Source organism: Balaenoptera borealis (assembly GCF_965194805.1).
Source record: "Balaenoptera borealis genome assembly, chromosome: 10".
Taxonomy (NCBI): Eukaryota; Metazoa; Chordata; class Mammalia; order Artiodactyla; family Balaenopteridae; genus Balaenoptera; species Balaenoptera borealis.
In genome coordinates, this window is record NC_138874.1 from 80,971,310 (window position 1) to 80,993,387 (window position 22,078).

The window sequence follows — 22,078 nt, forward strand, 5'->3', positions numbered from 1 at the left end:
GATGCATTTATATCAAGCACGGGGAGCTCATACATATTAGTGCTGGGTAAAGAGGCCAAAAGGTACCTTGCCCCAATTACTAGAGCCTAGAGAAAATCTGGATTCCAGATCTGCCACCAAAAAGCTATGTGACATCAGACAAGTTAACTTAATTTCCCTGAGTCTCACTTTCCCCTTGTATAAAATGGGATAAAATAATTCTCATAAGGTGACCATAAAGAGTAAAAGATATACTGTAGGTAAAATGTTTAATAATAGAAATTCACAAAAACTCTGTTTAATGTTGGTTATCATCATCATCAAGTTAATTCTCTTGCTCTTTTTTTTTTTCCCAACACAAGTAACTCGTTCCCCAGAAGGACATTTTAGTAGGAAAACTCCCTCTGTCCTGTCAGGACCTGGAGTGGGTAATAAGCACAAGTATTGATAATATCAGTGATAATATCAGTAATATTCACTTTCAGATGAATGAAAGTCTCTGCCATTTCTGCTGACTCTCAAGTTTTGGGAGGGTGGCAGAGAGGCAAAGATTAGCTTGGGTTCCCTCTCAGGCACTTAGAGAGAGAATATAAGATTAAGTGGAACCAACTCTCAGTGTCTAATATTTTGTAAATAATAATAAGGACAAGTAGATGAGGCAGATATAAAAGGTGAAGATCAAGATATAATAAATAAAAGGAATTTAATAGTAATAATTATTTTTTTGGTCTAAAATTGAGATCTCAGTTCATAAGCTTGCAGGAAGCCCAACAGAACAGCTAATATCTAAAGAAGTTTAGAAATTGAATTATTTCCCCTCCTATGGAGATGGTCTGCTGGAAAAAGCAATTAAGCATATTATTCGATGAATAAAAGGACTTTTGTTTCTTGTGCTTGTAATCAAAATCTTTTCAGCAAAATCTCAAGGAAGAATGAAGAATTTCAACTTCTTTTAGTAAAAAGAATTGGTTCTCATTTTTCCATCAAGGGTGATGGGAGACTCTAGAAGTTCTAGGAAGGAAGGTATTCATTATGAGTAATATTTTATCATTATATTCTATGGTACATAATAAGTTCTGAGATTATGCATTTTTGTAGTATAGATTACCAAAGTTCTAAGTGTCTGTTTAAGGAGAGTGTATGTGTTAAGATTAGAAGCCTTTTGAACGGTGTTCCCCAAGTCCTCAATGTTTTTTTCCTCCCAATCCAATTAGGTAAAGTCGTTTCCCACCTCAATGTATCTAGTCAGGTTTTAAAAGGTAGATGCCATATTTTTTGATGAACTAGGACCTCTGTTGTTTGTTCAACAGATGTTCACTGCATTCTGCCCCAAATCCACATTTCCAGCTTTATCTCCCCAAAATTCCCCACTGCAAAGCCTTTACTCCCACTATGCCAATCTATTTTCAGGCCCCAATATATAAAACAAGTGTTTCTACTTCCAACTTTTTGCTAAGACCTGTTTTCTCTCCAAAGCCTTCTCTTCCTCTCCCTCTGCCTGTCCTTCATGATGTATTTCAGACTGTGTCAGTCATCCACTCACTAAATAGAGACTGAGGCGTACATGTGTGAGGCACTCACAAGCAGTAGGTAAGTCAGAGCCAGCTCCCGTCTTCTTATACTTTATATTCTTAAATTCTACCAGGAAAGACACACATTGCACAGTGGATTAAGCCATTAGTTAATTACAATTGTGATAGTGTTAAAACATGAGGCGCAGGAAACTAGGCTAACATGTAATGAGAGAAATAGCCTGGTCTTGGTGGTCGGGAAGACATTATTGTGGAAGCAGTTTTAAACTGAATTTGAAGGCCGGGCAGAGGGCTAAAGTGGGGCAGAGGGAGGTCAACAAACAAACTTTTTTGATGGGGGCATGGTTATTATTAAATTGGGATATATTAATAAAAACATAGTAAGGAAATTCTTGCCTTCCAGACATTAAAACTGCAATAGTAATTTTGCTCCTTTATCCTGGCTCTCTGTAAAGTTAGGGACAAAAAGCAATAAAGAAGCCACTGGAGAAGGACCTGGTCAACTGCTCTCAGAGAGTTCTGAGAAATTACCAGTAAGAACTGGCCTTACTGCTCTGAGCCCCACTACCCAGTCAATATAGGAAGAAGACTCAAGGGGATACGAAAGCTCTCTCAGGAATGTCATATTCCTGGAGAGAAGTTTTTTCCCCAAATCCTGTGAGCTGGGAGGAGGTGATTCCCCTCCCTAGGAGGTCCCCAGAGGATAATTCAGAAACAAACCCTGGGGAGGGAGCTCCAGGAAGGTTTGACAAGGACCTTGTTTTCTTTCTTTTTTTTTTTTTAATTAATTTATTTATTTATTTATTTATTTTCGCTGTGTTGGGTCTTCGTTTCTGTGCGAGGGCTTTCTCTAGTTGCGGCAAGCAGGGGCCACTCTTCATCGCGGTGCGCGGGCCTCTCACTGTCGTGGCCTCTCTTCTTGGGAGCACAGGCTCCAGACGCGCAGGCTCAGTAGTTGTGGCTCACGGGCCTAGTTGCTCCACGGCATGTGGGATCTTCCCAGACCAGGGCTTGAACCCGTGTCCCTTGCATTGGCAGGCAGATTCTCAACCACTGCACCACCAGGGAAGCCCAAGGACCTTGTTTTCTGACTACGTACTTGCTGAACTGCAGAACCTGCAGGGGCTGGGGCAAAACTCTGCTGGTGCGCTGACTTCGCAGCCTCTAGGCTATAGGAGGGGTTTGTTAACAGCCTCAGAAAGGTTCAGTGTGAAGCCGAAATCTGCCCACTGGGCCAAGAAAACACACCACACACTGTCTACATGGAACCAACACTAAGCATCAGACAACAGGAATGAAGTGCAGGGAAGCCAAGGCTACCTTCTTACCACCAACAAGCTGCCAGTCATAGGAGCAATCAATGTCTCCTGGAGAATATAGTCTGAAGGGAGGGGTGGGTAGATATTCAAAGAGAGACTGAAGGGGTGTGTGTATAAAACAGACCCCACAATTCACTCTGCCACAAGCCCCTGGTACCACATACAGGTCTACCTGGCACTGAAGTTCAAAAATAAACACAGCTGTGTCTTAAAAACCAAAATGAGACTATTCCAACAGCCAAAAGTGACTAGAAAGTTGGAGCAAATGATCAAGATGTCATTAAGGCACTCACTCTCTAGAAAGACATGGAGTTCAAATAGGGAAGTGTGAGGGCAGTTCCAGGAAAAAATAAAACTTTCTCATGTTTACACCCATATAGTTCAGACTCCTTAAAAATGAGTTACAACCACAAAGTGATTATAATGAAAATAGTGATGGTTTGGCAAAGGAGTAAATAAATGGAACAGAATAGATCCAGAAACAGATGCAAGTATATAAGGAACTTATCATATAGCAAATGTGGAATTTCAATTTAGTGGGAAAAAGAAACTCTTATTAAATAAATGGTGCTGATAAAATTGGTACCACTATGGGGGAAAAAGCCCACAAAGCTAGATCCATATCCCATACCTTATAAAACACATATTATGTCAATAGATAAAGATTTAAATGTAAAGCATAAGAATTAAAATTATTAAAATATAATTTACAATATTTATATAACTTTAGAGTGAGAGAAACAGTTCTTAGCGAGTCAGGAAATCCAGGAAAACTATAAAAGAAAAGATAGACTTGACTAAATAAAAATCTTAACAAATTATTATGGCAAATGACATAAACAAGAGCAAAATACAAATAAATGGTAGTCTGGTAGATATTTGTAATACCATATGAAAAACTTTAATATCTCTTATATATAAACTGCTCCTAAAAGACAAATAGCCCACTAGAAAAGAAAGTGTATGAGATGACCAGGACATTTACAAAGGAGGAAATCTAAATGTCCAATAAACTTATGAAATGAGGCTCAATCTCACTTTCAGTCAAGGTAAATGCAAATTAAAGCAAGAATGATGTACCTGTTTTCATTTATCAATTTGGCAGAAATCTTAAAAAGATTAATAAAAAATTAAAAACATCCAGTGCAAATGAGTATATAGAAAAACAGGCATTCTCAAACATTAAGAATGAGAATCATCACAAAATTTTTGTAAAGTAATACGGCAGTATGTATTAAAACATACAGAGCTTTTGACCCCCAAATTCCAATGTTGGTATTTTATCACCCAATTTAGCAATAAACAGGAATAAATAGGAAAAAAAGAGAAACCACATGAATGTTATCAATAAACAATGAGATGAAAAACTAAATTCTGGTACTCCCAAGCTAGAGAAAATCATGCAGCTGTTAAATAGAAATAAATTCGATGTATTTATCCAAAGGAATTAATTTAAAATGCAAATTTCAAAACAATACATTTAGAAGGTGCCCATATGCTTGAAGCAAGGTGTGGAAGGGCACTCACTAAACTGTTAACATCAGTTACCTCCAGGGAGTGGGAAAGGAAGACAGCACAGGGAATGAATTACTAATTCAACTTTGGATTGCTTCATTTTTTATAAGATTACTAATCAGCTTTGTCATTTAAAGTAATAAAAAATATATTTGGGGAGAGGAAAAAATAGGACTACTTAATTTTTTTAACTTACCCAACAAAATGTAATACAGTAGACATTCAAAAAATATTTGTGGAATGAGGTAGAGAGAAATAGGAGGGAGATGGAATATGTTTAAATTTAAGTGTGTTTGTAAGGGATAAGAAGATGACCACTAATGGAATGACAAAGCACTGTAGATCCTATAAATAATGTGAGGAAAGGAATAAGAAATACTTGATAAAGCTGGCAAATAAGAAAGTGGAAAAAAGTGAAAAAAAGTAAAACAAGTAAGTAGACATAGATGTAAAGGATAAATACAATATAGTTATTATTCCAATAAATGTAAAAGTGTTGAATTCTCCTATCAAAAGAAACAGACTTTTCATGTTAGATTTAAAAACTCAGCTAGGTGGTGTTCTCTGTAAATACCTAAATAAACATAAAACAACAAAAGTGATATTACTCACAATCTCTACAAATATAAAAGATTCCACAATAAGCCTAATAAGAAATGTGTAAGTTCTTAAGATAAAAGCTACAAAATTTTTCTGAAGGACGTAAAAATACCTAAATAAAGAACTTTGATTTTCTTGGATGAGAACATGCAGTATTGTAAAGACATAAATTCTTCCTAAATTAACACTCAAATTCAATGCAATTCAAATCAGTAGTCCAACAGGATTTTTTAATGAAACCTTATTCTAAGGCACACAGAGAGAAATAAAACATTAGATTAACAAAGAAAACTTAGAACAAAAGTCATCAAGAGGACCTTATTCTACTCTATATGAAAATAGCTGTTTGCATCCAGTATGGAGTTTAGTGCAGAAAATTTTTGTTTCAGATTTGCGCTATCAAAGCTACACTTTGCAAACTTGGAAACCTCCTAAATGTTCATCAAACTGGTTTAATACATAAAGGTACATCCAAAGAATAGGACACTATATAGTAAAAATTATGACAAACATGAACATTCACTGGCATTGAAAAAATTTTCCTAAGATATTATAAAGTAAAAAAAAATTTGATTTCTACCTTAAAAATACCTAGAAATATGTATTAACTGGGTTAAGATCCATGGGGCTGGAATTATGAATGCATTTTATTTTCTTTTTACTTTCAAGTTTTTCATCAATAAAGTGTATTAATTATAAAATAAAATACAAATTCAAAAATCACATAATATTAAAAGAAGAAAGATACTGAACAATTTTGTGTACGTCAAGTACAGCATTAGGGTGCAAATTGGTGGTAGAATATCTGAAAACAGAGCATGTAGCCAGAGCTTAGAAAGGAAAACAGAGTGAGGGGACAGCCTGAGGACCTCCATTTTGCTTGCTAGAGCACCGATGTGAGAAAAGAGGGGGATAGTACGTAGGTGACTACTGAAAAAGTGGTTATTTACTAAGACATCTTTAGAAAGTTAAAAATGTACCCCTAGGATTTTTAATAGTTCATTAAAAACCTACCATCTGTGAAATTACTGAAACTTTTAAATGACTACACTTCAGGCGAACAAGTGTTTCAATTTTTAAAATGTAAGCCAAGTAAGCATTTTTTAGATGCAGTCAAATGAATAATATTTTATTGGATTGAAAACTTCTGTACTTTGAAGTAAAGTGGCATTTCCTTAGTCTAAAACTATGTACCTTAAGGCTTGAAGGTTTCTGTTCTTCCTTTGGTGGTTGTATTCTAGAATTTTAATAACAATTTCAGATTCTCCTAATTTATAATTAAATATACATGTATATGTATACATATATCTCTATTGCCATTGTAAATCTCCATTGTACAGCTGTGGAGTTTTATATTTCTAGATAAAGGATTTTTCATTTCTTTTAGACTATATTCATATATGCATCCTTTAGTTATTATAGTTTGCATTCTTGAGACCTATAGGTTTGTTACATCTTTGCTATAATATAGCAACCAGAAATTAAAGAACTCACCAAAATAAGTCATTTAGGGAAAATCAACTCTCCTTTCTCCACCCTCCAATCTATGAAAGAGATGCTCACTGTTGTGTTTCTAAAGGTTGGGATGCCCCCCGCCTCACATACAGACATGCCAAAGTGAAGTGTCTTTCTTTTGCAGAGTCTTAAGTTGGATTCAGCTAGTGGATTCCTGAAAGTGGGAATGGGTAGGGAGTGGAGATGAAATGTTTAAGGGACAGGGGTTTGGGGGAGAGATAGAGAGACCTGGCTCTCACTTATGTACCCAGCCCAGCTGGGATCTTGCTGCAGAACGCCTTTGAAGCATGTCTCTCACCCTGGAGAGCAGTGGAAAGATCTCAGTGTCAGTACAGTGTTATCCCTTGAAAGGCATCCCTGAGTCCACACAAGGCAATGTGTCTAACCCATGTCAGAGGACCAGGGCTGGCCCAGAACCACACAGCAGAGGAGGAGCAATAATGATGGCAACCTTACGGACTTACGCCCCACACCTCCCCTGTTTTCTGGCACTATAAAAGCCTGGGATTCCTGTGTGATCCCAAAGGGAAGGGAGGCAGCTCTAATGATGACTGAGCGTGGGTTTCCTATCAGGTGGATAAAAAGATGCTCTAAGCAGATAATTTGTATATTTAGAGAAATGAAGGAAAAGATGATCCTTTGCACCCTAGTGTTGTAAATTCTAACTCAAGATGACCATACGATATTCTGGATACAAATACACCATTGTTTTGCACAAGGGCAAAGTAATGTTCCTCATTGTGTTTCCAATATCCTTATTACTGATATGCAAAATCCTTACTAGGATTTTTCTGGCTGCCTTTTTGTAGGCACACATTTGACTGACAATAATGAATCATCTACAGAGACATCTCCCCCACTACCATTTGCTTATTCATAACCAAGAGCTCAGACCACATCATCTTATAAAAACGCTTTCACATCAGTTTCCCCTAACACAGAACTTTTACGCTTGTCAGACGTAAAGCTCATCTGTTATTTTTGTGCCCACACACAGCTTCACGAGAACACCTGGCCAATGGGCATGGCATCTTCTAAATTTACTTGAGTTAGCATTTAGAAAAATGTCAGGAACATGGGGACACTTAAGAAATATTCCCATAATGATGCTTCCTCAGAGGTATGGGTGATCCTACGAACAGTGTGCGTGGAAGTCACGCAGGTGGGGGTAGATGTTATGACAAGGTGTTTATTCTCTTACTCTGGTACAGGTTTGGGGGTGTGGGGTGAAGAGATGTAGGGGGGAGTGAGGTTGTACCTCCCTCTAAAAGAGGTGGCTTTCATAAAAATGTCGCTGTTGACTTGTGAAAAAGCTCCGATAATGACTTACTCCTCTTACAACAGTGATAAGTTCGTTAATTAAAAGTCAATTAATGTAGAGTTTTCAAGGCAGTTGTCATGTTCTTTCACAACAAGGAATATGTCTGTAATGTATCCTATTTGTAAAACCCTGAAAATAAAATAGCCACCTTTGTTTAATCCCCAACACCAAGCATACAACCCTTTAAATAGACATCTCAGACCTTTTCCTTAACGGTAAAAAGTCACAAACACTAAAAAGTTACTGGGAACATTAACTTTAATACTTCTAAATCCTCTACTCAGATTATCTCATGTAATCTTCACTGTAATCCTATGTGGTTAGATAATGTTATTTATCCTCATTTTATTAACATGGAAATCGAAGCTCAGAGAGGTTAAGCAACTTGCCCCAAATCACCCAGACAGTAAGTGGCAGAGCTGGGTTACAAATCCTGGCTTTGTCAGTCTACATTCTTCACTCCCTCCACAGAGTAGCCAACGCTAAATAAGTAGTATAAAACCCAAGTGCTAGAGAAGGTTCTGAACACTTTCCCTGAAGCACAGAGCCCCCAGGAAGTTCCGAAGAACTCAGAGGCCCAGAGCTGGATCCTGAAGGACAGAGAACACAAAGGATGTGTCAAATTGTTCCAGGCAACGGGAGCTTTGTGAGTAAACGCACAGATGAAGAATGTGTGGTTCATTCAAGGAACCCAGAGGAGACCAGTATTCCTCAAGAAAGGAGGCCAGCTAGATGACCCTCCTTGCCTCTCTCAACTCTCTTTTTGGCAACACTCCTGATCTGTGGCCACATGCTCAGCATGGACCACACTTTTGCTCTCATTTGTCTGCTTTCTGAAGTAATGTTAGGGGGCTTGAGGGCTTTGGTCCAAAATTAGCAGTGTTTTATGGGGTAAGGGTAGGGCAGGACTAGCACATTTTCTCCCTGGAGGGATACTGACATGTTTCTGCTCAGATGAATATGGTTCTCACCTCTATGGATTCATCTGGTCAGAGCAGGAATGCACGTGAGTCTACACGGGGATAGGAGGAGTGGCTCTCACACGGAGAGTCCAGTTCCAGACCCAGTCTGTCTCCTCTCTCTGTGTCTCTCTGCGTCTGTCTCTGTCTCTCTTTCTTTCTTTTTTTCCTTCCTTCCTTTCCCCTCCCTTTCCTTCATTCCTTCCTTCTTTCCTTTCATTTCATAAGAAAAAAAAAATTAGCATTCTGGTTTTAAGGATGTGAGATAGCATACCAAACTATAAAGAAAGATTATTCATTAGGAGACCTTTAAAAATATGCATTCCTTTAATATAAGCATGTGGGAGAAAACCTGAGGAGCCCCATGTAGGAGGCGGTCTGATGTAGAGAAAAGAAATTTTTCATGCTCCTCATTCCTCATAATCACTTACCACATCCCACCTGTTTTATTTTACATTGTTTATTCCACATCCTTTCCACTGCCTCTGCCACTTTCCTAGCAGGAGTATGAAAGAACTATGGCAGGAAAGTCAGGTATGTGGATTTCAGGCCCAGATGTTCCGTTACAGTTGATGAAGAGCTCTATTTAAGTGTGTAGGAAACATGAAATCAAGACAATAATGATATTTGAAAGGCGCCTCCTTTTTTCTTGACCATACTTTCTCCTGTCCAGCCCCTAATAAATTGTATGAACTTGTACAGGGCAGATGATGTCTTAAATTTCTCATTGGGGTGGAAGAAGCAATGAGCCTCAAGGTTCCTCCTAGTCCTAAAATTCTATGATCCATCCAAGGTTCACGCTTTCATCCTAGTAATTCACGGGATTCACGGGAATCAGGGACCAAGCCAGGACCAGTAGACTCTAAGATTAGCTGAATTCTAGGAGCTTATAATCAAGTTGGGAAACAAGACAGATGCTCAGTCACTTGGCAGATATTGATTGAACAATAATAGTGGTGTGTGGGTCTGCATGCAACTTGGTACTTGATGCTGGGTGGGGATGGGGTGGTCTATAGGAGCCCTTTCCTCCTGGATTTTATGGTTTAGTGGGAAAGAAACTTACTGAAAAATAAGAATCATAATAAAATCTGATGAGTATAATGATAAGGCAGAATGTCCCAAACAGGCCTAACTGGGAGGAAAAAGTTCCCATAAGGTGCTTGTTAAAGATACGGATTCCTGGGCCTGACCCAAATCCTAGCAATCACAATCTTCTCAAAGGTGCCCCTTAAGTGTTTTTTAACTCTCAATCTTCATTAGGCAAGTTTGGAAAACATGGTGATCAAAAATGAGCGGGACACTGTGGGAACTCACAAGTACATGAAACAATCAGTAATAGGATAGTCTGACACCGTGTATAACGGTCATTACATGTATGGGTTCTGGAGTCACACTACTAAGGCTCACATCTCAGCATCACCACCAAGAATGGAAATAATAGTAATTAGGATTGTTGTGAGGATTAAGTGAGCTAGTTTTTATAATATTAATATACAGAGAGTAGCACTGTTATAGAACCAGATGGCAAATCATGAATCATAAGAGGTTCACTATATAGTTCATAAATCTTCCCTGTTCTCCTAACTGGGAGAATGTAGTAAGTGTAATAGTGTAGTAATTGCCAAAAAAAAACTATTCTGTTTCTTTTGTAAAAAGGAAAATAGGGAAAGGGAGGATGGATAAGGGAAAATCCAGACCACACTGTAATCAAAAGGGAAGTCTTTCATGTAAGAGATGGTACTATATTGATTCTAAGGGGTAGACATGATTTAAAAAGAGAGACAGAGAGAATGAAAAGACAAGCACAAAGAAAGCCAAAGACACAGGGCTGCTTATAGTTTGTATGAATGTGAGACCTGTAGCACAGCCCTAATTCTGTCACTAATTAGCTATGAACTTTTGGGTAAGTTAATTACCATGGACCTAAATTTATTTCCTTGTGTGAATGGAGTTTTGTGAATTATATTACAGATAGTTTTATAGCCTATATTTCGATCATCTTCATAGTTCTCTCTAGTTAAAAAAATTTGGAGGGGGACTGCAATATATACTGCATTCACTAGATGGCAATAGACAGCTTTGTAAATGGAGGTCTTTCACAGAAACTGAAGATGTCTAATAAGCAAGCAAGAGTGTATTTAAGGTTCTCGAGAAACAGAGAGATGACACTAATTCCTCATACTGAGGTCCTTACTGAGATTTATAACATAAATAGAAATCATATGTTTTTAATCCTTTTGTTTTAGACCCACAGGTATTCAAGGGTCATGTTAGGACATTCTGTTTTAAACCTTTACTGCTAAGATGGGTTATTTCATAACAACGAAGCAAACACAGAATTACTTGCATGAGGTCCAATTCTGAACTGAGCCAGTAAAACACCGCAAAGATCCTTACTCTTAGTCAAAAGTACTAAGTCAATCATTCTTAAACTTTTTCATCATAAAGAGCCTACATATCCCACCACTAAAAAAGAAAAGGAAAAAAGATCTATTTCCTCTTCAGCATGATACACTTTTTAAAATGGTGTCACCATTATCATTTTTTATAGTAAGAGTAAACTATCCTTATTTTTAAAGTTATGACAGTTCAAAAAATTGTATCAAAGAAGATGAAAATCATCTTCAAGCAATAACAATGTTATTAAACTATTTTGGGTAGATAGAAAAGAAATAGCAATGCATCCTTTTATCTTTTTTAAATTAAAAATATTTTGAAATCTTCCCATGTTAATAAATATATTAATGATCACTAGCATTTAATAGTTCACAGCTAAATATTTACAAATTTTTTCAATATAGTTTAACCAAAATGTCTGGCCTTCTGTGACAACACTTTCCTTCACAAATTGACAGAAATGGCCCCATTTAAAGATGAGTAATGATTAGACAGGGACCTACGCAGAGAAAAGGAGGAAGACAACAGAACGTACAGAACCTAACAAATGAGCTGATGAAAAATACATATCAGAAAAATTTTTCCAGGAAGTAGATTAGTTCAACAAACACTCAGGCAATGACCTGAAAACAGTGAAGGAATATATGACCTCTTTGAAACAATATCTCAAGGAAGGGAGCAAAAGGAACACATTTGAAAACTACATGAGTGACATAGAGGAAGGCTAGAAATAGAAAATAAAAAATAATGCAAAGACCAAAATTGACAGTGAGTTGAGACAAACGGTAGATATGGAAGGGAGATACTTTGTATTTTTTAAGATACTCTGAGATCATAATAAATGGAACAGATATAGATGGTCATGTAAGTATTAGAAGGAAACAGCTGAAAATAAGGGAAAAGCTGAATCTTCAAATACAAAATGTACAACATGATTCATGAAAAACTGACACAAAACTATTAACAATAAGATATATCTTTATGAAATTACTCGACTCAAAGATAAACAAATACAAAAGAGGTACTTCTAAAATAAAATATCTTTGAAAGGCTAAAAGTAAAAAGGATGTACCAGACAAATGAAAATAAAAGAATGAGCATCTCATTTATCAGTCAAGAATGATATGAAAGCAAAATAAAATGAAAATGACACTAAAGAAAGAACTTAAGTTAAAGGGTAAATTTTAATGAAGAAATATTATGAATCAAATAATGTGGTATCAAAAAAATCATAACGCAAAATTTGTTTCCCAAAACCCCAGGAAAGACAGAAATACAATAATAGTAGAAGAATTTAAGTTATCTCTCTCAGACCAACACAGTTCAGCTACTCAAAAAATAAGGATAAAGATGATCTAAATAAAATTATTAATTAGCAGGCCCTTAAACATCTTAGGGCTCAGTCTATGCCATGGTGTTATATTTTATATGTCATTTAATACAAATATTGAGAAATACCTTCAAAATGCAACATTGAAGGGTCTCCACATACAAAACTATGTAGCTTTTAAAAATTGGAATATGTAATTTACAGTACCACTTAATACACTAACCAATAACTGTGTTTTAGTTAAGTTACAGTATGTTATTTAACACTGTCTCAAAATCAATCCAATTATTACAGAATCCGAGGCAATAAATTATCCTAGTTTAAAGTGACTTTGGCAACACACTAGCGGTAGACTCATGAAAGAGATCTTTGAAATTCGTTTTTTACTTTGCCTATAGCTATCTAATAAATATTCCAATCCTTTCTATATTACTGTCTCAGACTGTACAACAAAAGAAGCTATATATTGTTACTGCATGGTAGAACTGTTACTCAAACTGCTTTCAAGATGTAATATGCAACTACATTCTACCTCAGAGAACAATCTCTATTACAGTTCTAAATCTAGGATGTATAAACCATACTCATTACCAGTTTTCTTTCTAACAGTGGCATAAAAGGCTATTTCTCAATCAAATCCAATATCACCTTCAGTCATGCCACAAAGTCAAAAGCTACAGGCATGTCACACTCCCAAAGCCTTGCCACCATCACCAGACTCTGCTTTGTTATAACTCATGGACTTCAAGGTAAGACGAAGTATCCTCCAGAAATCAATGACTTTGATGTGTCAGGGTCAGTCAGACATGATGAAAGGGAGGAGAATAATCAGTTAAACCTGGCATAGGTAGATACAAAGCAGAGCTATAGAAAAGCTTTTCTTAAGAATCCAGGTAACAGGGCAATCTATAGAGACAGAAAATAGATTACTGTTTGCTTAGAGTTGGAGGCAGAGATGGGGGATGGAGGTGAGAGCTTTAGGATATGGGGTGTCTTTCTGAGGTGATGAAAATATTCCAAAATTGACTGTGGGAATGGTTGCAGTATGTCGTTGGATGTACTAAATACCATTGAAATATACACTTCAAATGAATGAGTCATATGGTACGTGAATTAGTCTCAAAGGTGTTTTTTTAAAAAGGAGGTGGGAGAAGCCAGGTGAAAGGTGAGTCAACAAATCACAATCAGGGAAGAACATGAGACTCACACTCAAGAACAATCCAAGGTAAGGTTTACCAGGCTTGTCACATAATCAATGCTTATATCATAAAAACCTTCTTTTTTTTCCAGAATGGCCACAAAGAGACTGTTCTTCTTTTGGGCCAAACTACTACATCTCCATCAAAAATACTTACTTCTTAAAGGCAAGGAAAAAAAGAGAAATATTCAATTTTTAACTGGGTTTTTAAAAATCTAGATTTCAATTTGACCTAGACTAATATAATGAACCAGGCTATAGTATCAGTTTTCAAAACATGCAAATCAGTAGAATCCCTAATATACCCTTTGCTAAGTCAGTTAAACTGAATTCACGCTCTATCAAAGGGAGCCCATTCCCTAAGGTAAACAGTGCAGGCTGAGACTCACAGTTGACGATGTCACCTTGAAGCTGCAGAATCTGAGGAGCTGGCATCGTGAGGACAACAATATCAAACTGCTCAGGGGAGCCTGTTTCCCTCAGGACTTCCCACTTGTCATTTCTCAGGTTGATCTGGGTCACACACTGTCTGAAGTAGATATCAGCACCTGTTCCAAAAGCAAAATCATATTCACATAATCAGGATTTTCCATACAAATGAGAGGGAAGAGAGGAGTCACAAACTGGATCCACTCAGATGAATAAAACGGTAAAGTTCGTCTTGTACAGCCCCTGGGCTTCACTTTCTTTACTTTCTATCTTGTTTAATGGGAATCCCTCCCTTCTGGCACCCTTGGACCTCCCTAACAACGCCTGCTCTGGGGAAAAAAAATACTACTACTACAATTAATAATAATAGAAACCATAGATAGCTTTTCTTAATCATCTACTGTATGTCAAGACTATGCCAAACACTTGATATACATTATACCAATTCATTTCCCAGATAAGGAAACAGATTTAGAAATGTCACGCCATGATTTAAATCCACATCCACCTGACTCTAAAGTTCATTATCTTTGTAGAACAAGTATACATCTTAGTAAAGCTGTAAAGAATTCTCTCTAGTAATACCAAGAAAGAGCAATATTCCCTATTAAAAGTATCAATATTCCCTATTAAAAGTATCAATATTCCCTATTAAACCTGAAAATAAAAACTCTGAAGAGAAATCTAAGTCTCATCGATGGATCAATTACCTTTATGACAAAGAATCAAAATGAAGGGAAATACAATCTGGAATATCCTCTTATAGCATTTCCCTTATTTGCATTTATCACAAAGATATTGTAATAATTATTTGAGTAGTTATATGCTTAATATTTTCTTCCCTTTTAATTTGTAAGCTCCATAAGCCACAAATTATGCCTGTTTTTTCTATATATAGCATATAAAGTATTGTACTTGTCATGTACTAGGTATTTAATCAATATTTGTTTAAGAGAATGAATTATGAACCATAAGCTGAAAGATAGGAAAATAAAATTGGATCATTTATTCTCCTTGGTATACTAGTACTTACCTCACATTCCAGTTGTGAGAAAAATTTGATGTTAAAGCAAATCTACTTTTATTTGGCCTCATGAATAGAAAAGAAATAAATAAAAATGGAATAAGGGGGAAAAAGCACAATGAAAGATCCTGTCCATCACTGCATGGGACACCTCGTGCTCTTAGCCACTAAAAACCGAGCTTAAATCCAACCTTTGCCATGAAGCTTCCTTTCCGTGGCTACTCCAGCTCGATGCGATCCTTCTCATCTCGACAATCACTGCCTTTACCACTCATTCTGACATTGATCCAAAGTATCTCTATGCTTTAGGTGTATCTTATCTATCCCAAAATACTCTCTCGGGCTCCTCCATGTCAGGTCTCCAGATCTCATATACCTTTACATCTTTCACATTCCCTTGAATAACTCTACAACATAGTAATTACAAATTTTTTAAATCAAATGCAAATATGGTAGAAGGAACAAGGCCCAGGGGTCAATCTCTTTGAGGCAATTAGCATCATTCTGCTCAAAGATTAGAGCAAGGGCTTCTAAATAGTGCTTCAACTTGCCTGAGGGTTTCTCTAAGGCCCCTCCTCTGGGAAGGCACAAATAACTGGAGCTTTCAACTCACACCCACCATCTCCTTTACTCCAACCAGAATGGCTCCACTTCCCTCTGTTCTATTGATTTAGGATGTCTCACCCCTCACTTGCCTCACTCTAGTCCTGGCCCTGACTGGGACCTCAACTAAGTCAACTGACTTTATGTTTCATTCAGTTTTGTTTTCACATAATATTCCCTTTGAAAACAGTGTTACATTGGTTTTGTTTTTGGTGGTGAGTAGGTGTGTGTGTTTAACAGAATTGAAGTCCACTAATTAGAAATTCTCCATATCCAGTCAAACGTCTTGGACATATATCCCAGTGGTCCCAAAGTGTTCTGCAAGATGTATATCAGTCAGTACCAGCAGCACCTTGGAACTTGTTAGAAATGCAAATTCTCAGGTCCCAACCCAGACCTACCGAATCAGAATCTGGGGATCAGGCCCAGTAGCCTGCATTTAACAAGCCCCCAGGTTTGTTACCATGTACTTTAAAGTGTGAGACCACTGGGGTAGATAGATAGACCCAAATCTAACACCACCACCGGCAAAGTCACTCAAAAAATAGCATTTTCCAAGAGTTAGGGGCAATGGTATAGCTGCTCTGACTAACCAGGAGGTTTTCCTTCCCAATTGCTAGGAGTCAGTTTCTGGGAAAGTGGTATTTCCTTGTGAAAGTAACTAATAACTTTTGAAAGGACCCCATGACCAAATCTATAGGCTCTGGAAAATCATTTTTAAACACTTAGAGAACTACATAATATCTCTCAATCTGAGCTTAGTAAATTTGACCATGTCCCTCTCTTGCATAAAATCCTTCAGTGGTTTCCTACTGCATTTAGGATAAAGTATAAAATCTTAACATTGCTTACAAAGCCCCTTATGATCTGGCCCCTGCTTTACTCTTAAACTTCACCTCTTATGTTTTCTCCCTCCATTCACTACCCTCCAGTCATGATGACTTTTTCATTCCATAAATGCACCATCTTCCTCCTACTTCAGAACAGTTGCAAGTTGATATGCCCACTGCATGCAATTCTCACCACTCAGCTGTTGGCCTAGTCCACTCTTGCTCACCTTTCAGGTACCCATGTAAACATTAGCTCGTCAGAGATGCTTTCCCTGACACATTTCCCATACCTCACTCCTCTCAAACTCACGTTAGTTTAGGTCCTATTATTATAGCTCTCTCATAAGGCTCTCACTCTTTCTTCTTAGCATTATTACGTACCCTTTTTTTGTGTGTGAAATTAGTTTTTGTTTTTTCCCCCCACTACACTCTATATTAACAAAGGCAAGGTCCACGTGTTTTATTTACCACTATTTCCCCAGCACATATTTCATAAAAATAAAAAAATCTGCAGATAACTACAAAGATATCAGAACACAAAGAAGTTTTAGCCATTTTACAAAGGCAAATATGTTTCTGTTATATATTTATTCAATGTGTATCCCCTGCCTTCTTCCATTTTAGAGAGAGTATCTAAATTCATTTTCCTCCATTAATTTCCTACAAAAGGTTTCGGTTCAGAACTGCTGAGATGGACCTGAAGAGATGTAAGCAATGTCTAACTAAATGCACTGCTTAAACTGTGGAGTACTTAACCAAGGCTCCTGGGCTATCTTCTACCTTCTCTCTGAAAGACACTGTTATGGATGAGTGCCATGATCACCTGCCTAGGAGAAATTTTGAGACAGAACTGCTCAGCCTTAATTGTCTTACATCAATTTTAGAAAGAAAGTAAACACAAAAGTAAAAAGGGAGAAAATGATAAAAATTATATATTACTAGAAAGAAATCACACTAGCTGATAGTATCTGCAAATTAAACCATCTTTTCTAATAAATCAATCCTGTCAACTTTGACAAGTTACATTGCCCATGTTGACTTTGGATTGTTAATCAATGTCCCTTTTGAAGTAGATGGTAAAATAAAAACAAATACATGCAGCAACAGTTCTTCCTGAGGTAGGCCAAACCAAATAAAAGATGCTCATCCTGTCCTGGAAACTAAATTCATCCTCCGATGAATGATTTAATAACATGGGCCTTATTCAAAAGCAAAAGGACTTGGTTCATCACTGTCTAAAGGTCATAGGCAGGAACCAGCAGGTGACTGATCTTCCTGTTTGCATAAAGAAGGAAAATGGCATCACTCCTTAGTAGCCCCTTCCCCCTGGGGCAGGGACTAACCAATGAAAGAGGGGGACTAGAGGAAGGGCTCTATGAGTTTGTTCTCTTGAGCCAGGTGTCCATTGACATGTAGAACCAGGGTAGGATGGGAGCAGTCTCTCATACTGTAGGGGACAACCTGGAAAGGAAAAGATGTTAAATCAGAGGTATGAGACCCTTTCATTGTCCTCCATGGGATCATTAAAAGGAAATGACAACAGGGTCAGCTTAAAGAGAGTGCTGGTCTCTTACTTACTAGTTAAGCCACCATAAGCAAAGTACTTAACCTCCCGGAGTCTCATTTTTCTCATTAGCACATGGGGAGAATGATAACCACCTTGAATGGTTATATGAGAATTAGAAATGATGTATGTTAAGTGCCTAACATAGTATCAGATAAATAGCACTTAACAAATGATAGAATAGCTTTTGTTCTTTTGAATTTCTCCCACCCCCAACAGTGACAACCAAAAAAGTAAAACAACAGAAAAATCACATTTTACTTACTCAAGAAGATTGTATTAACTGGGAAGACAGGCAGTAGGTAAAACTGATGTCAAGAAACACAGTTTTCTCTGTAATAAGCTTAATGTGAACACATGAGACAATAAATGAGAACAGAACATAAGGTGAAGAGGCATGTGCCTATTTCCTCCTGCCCTTCACTACTTACTCTGGGAAACTGGTCTACTTAAATATTGGCTTTAGAGAGTTGAACCTATTCTAAAGCATACCTGATTAGACATACCCAATACAGATAATTTCCCTGGAAGTCTAGTCCCAAACTAAATAAAACTGGTTGGACCATCAGACTGTGGGGTTGTGAACTCAACTGATCCCAAATGTAGAGTATTTTTTGGAATGACTTGGCAATTTGGGTTCTTATGTGCTGAGCACATGCAAAGGTCAGCATCATTCAAGTAGACTATTTTTTAAACTAATATTTATCAAGAGATTTCTATGTGCATGGCCTATTATTTGCTTAAATTGACAATGAGTGCATTATATCCTTTATTCCTCACAAAACTTAGTAGTAGGTACTGTTATTGCTCTCATTTTTCCAATGAAAGAACCAAGGTATAGATTTTAAAACTTTCCTAATATTACATAGCTAGGAAATGGTGGTAGAATGTGAATTTGAACCCAGGTCATTCTGATCACAGGGACTCTCTCGACTTATATTGTGGAAACAACCAAAATAAGATAGAAACCATTTATAGGATAGAAAGCTTTAAAGAATGCTTAAATGGATATAATTATAAAATTTTAAATGGTATAGATAGGGTCTACAAAACCTCTAATAATGGATCTGGGTAGAGGGTGGAAAGACCTCTTGAAGCAGTACAAAGATAATATTTAAATAAACCAAGAAAAGGTTTATATACACTCAAAATATGTAGACCTTGAACTCAATTATATAAAAATTCATTTTTAAAAAAAGTAGAAAGTATGTCACAAAATGGACTTATTGTTGATTTATATATTATAGTGACACTTTCCCCTGCTATTTTTCTGTACTTTCCAAATTTTCTACCAGTAGTATGTAAGTCTTTTTTAAAAGTTACTTTTGAAATAAATATTTTACATAGTGATAAGAAAATCTGAAGTACTCACACTCTCAAGAGACTGTACAAATTGAAAGAATAAATAGGTTTTTACTAAGTATTGGCTAAATTAGAATGAATAAATATATGTATATTTATATATATATATATATATATATATATATATATATATATATTAGAAATCTAAATCTATATCACTATACCTACCTACTATGTACAAGGTACAATTAGATTCTGTTTGAGCTACAAATAATTAAATATGACCTCTTCTGCCAAGAGTTTCCAAAGCAAAATTGGAAAATAAAGCATATATTCCCCCAAACACGTAACACAAAAGGATGTAGGTACAATGTATTCAAGGACTGTCCCTCAGGTATACGAGGCATGTATCATTAGTGCCTAAAACAGTATATAGTAAGCACTCAGTAAATATTTATTGAATGAATGGATGTATGCATGCATGGATGGCTAGATATATAATACAATTACTAAGTACTTGGAAATTTTAGTAAGTATGCACATCTAATTTGGGTTAAGTAAAAATCATGATGGAAATTAGATTTTTTTAAAGTTGTATGGTGGCAATATATGAAGCTGATGGTGACATTCTACAAAATGTCCAAATGGTGTCACCATCTGTGATGGTTAATTTTATGTGTCAACTTGACTGAGTCATGGGGGTTCCCATGTATTTGGCAAACATTATTCTGGGTATGTCTGTGAGGATGTTTTTAGAAGAGATTAGTATTTAAATTGGTAGACTGAGTAAAGCAGGTTGCCCTCCCTAACATAGGTGGGTACCATCCAATCAATCAAAGGCCTGAATAAAACAGAAAGGCTGACCCTCCCAGGAGTAAAGAAGTCTTCCTGTCTGATAGCCTTCGAACTGGGACATTGTTTTATCCTCCTGCCTTCAGACTTGAACTGAAACATCAGCTCTTCCTGGGTCTCAAGCTCACCAGCCTTTGGACTGGAACTGTACCTTTAGCTCTCTGGGGTCTCAGGCTTTTGGACTGAAACTAAACCATCAACTCTCCTGGGTCTCCAGCAGATCTTCAGACTTGCCAGCCTCCAAAATCACATCAGCTAATTCTATATGACAAATCTTTATATATATATATATATATATATATATATATATATATATATATATATCCTCTTGATTCTGTTTTTCTGGAAAATCCTGATGAATACACCATCATAGTCTAAATCCTAGATGAAGAAATGGCCTCACCCAGAATGGTATTTACTATGTCTTCATGTTGTATATTCAATCTCACTGGCCCTTCCCATGCCCAGTATCAAGGATTCTCAGGGTTCCCAATTAGTAATATTTGATGAAGGAGACCAAAACAGTAACTATTCTAGAAATAGCTTATGAAACAAAACAAATACTCAGCCTTATACCTTTCCTCAGTGATCTTCAGTTGGGCAATTATTTATGATTCATCAAGAAGCCTATTTCTGTTTTAAAAAATAAATCATTTATCATCCAAGATTATTTATCATCTTTTTCAAAAAAATCCATCTTAAAACACTTATAATAAATATAAAGAACAAATGAAAATCCTCATAGAAAATGGGCAAAGGTTATGAATAAGACATTCACAAGAAAAAAAAGCACAGACTTGGTTAGCAAAACAAAGATGCATAAACTCAGTCATAATTAAGTAAATGCAAATCAAAACACAAGGAGATACCATTGGCACAACCTAGTTAAATAAAAAATGCACATGCCATTGACACACCTACTGTACTGCTAGGAACTGATCCAACAGATATGCTTTCAAAAGTATATCAGGGTTAAACATTGCAGTAATATTTGTATTAGCATAAACCAAAACAACCCCTCACCCCCCAACCAAACAATCCACATACTTACCAGAAAGTTAACAGTTAACTAAATAACAATACACACATACCAGGTAATACTGAACAGGCATTGAAAAGAATGAAGCACACTGAATTTGCTGATATGAAAACAGACCCAAGATATGATTCACTCTATGATTATGCATTAGTCAGGAATCTCCAGAGAAATAGAACCAATAGGATATATATAGACATAGATAGAGATAGAGATTGATTTATTATAAACATAGATGAGAAAAGTATAGAATGGCTTATGTAAAATAATCTCATTTATGTTTTAAAAAAGAATATATACAAATATATGAACAGGTAAATAGAGACAGCCATGTAGAACAATAGATAGATGAATAAACATTTTTCTGGAAGCATATATTGGCAACAATGATTACTTTAGGGGAAGACAACTAGCTATTGAGTGGTGAGTAGGAGAACATTTACTTTATTTTATAACTTTCTTTATAGCATTAATATTTAATTATGTATATAACTTTTATTTTAAAATGCTAACTTTAAAAGAAGGCAGAAAAAATTCTATTCTCACCTGATTCTTTCAAGTAATGGTTAATAATTGAAGAAACTCCGTGAGGTGCCACAAAGTTACAATCTCCTTCTTTTATCACCATTCCTTCAATAGGAGAGGTCAGAGGCTTCAAAACACCACGAGCTAACAGTTCATCATAAAAACTGAAATAAATCAATATGTATAACATAACTATATGCTATACTTAGCTCTAAATACTATATTCTCTTCCAAGAATTCTTAGAGAT

The 22,078-nt window shown here is 36.4% G+C and overlaps 1 protein-coding gene across 7 annotated transcripts in view; it reads right to left on the reverse strand.

Annotated features, from left to right (window-relative positions):
* The window catches only part of RNLS (renalase, FAD dependent amine oxidase), a 286,836-nt gene that overhangs the window by 262,998 nt on the left and 1,760 nt on the right, over positions 1–22,078 (reverse strand). For all 7 annotated transcript variants that reach the window (XM_082339602.1, XM_082339604.1, XM_082339605.1 and 4 more), the window contains exons 3-4: positions 21,852–21,994; positions 14,055–14,213 (exon numbers count right to left, since the gene is read on the reverse strand). In XM_082339602.1, the coding sequence (XP_082195728.1) occupies positions 14,055–14,213; positions 21,852–21,994 (302 nt within the window). The remainder of the gene's footprint in view (positions 1–14,054; positions 14,214–21,851; positions 21,995–22,078) is intronic.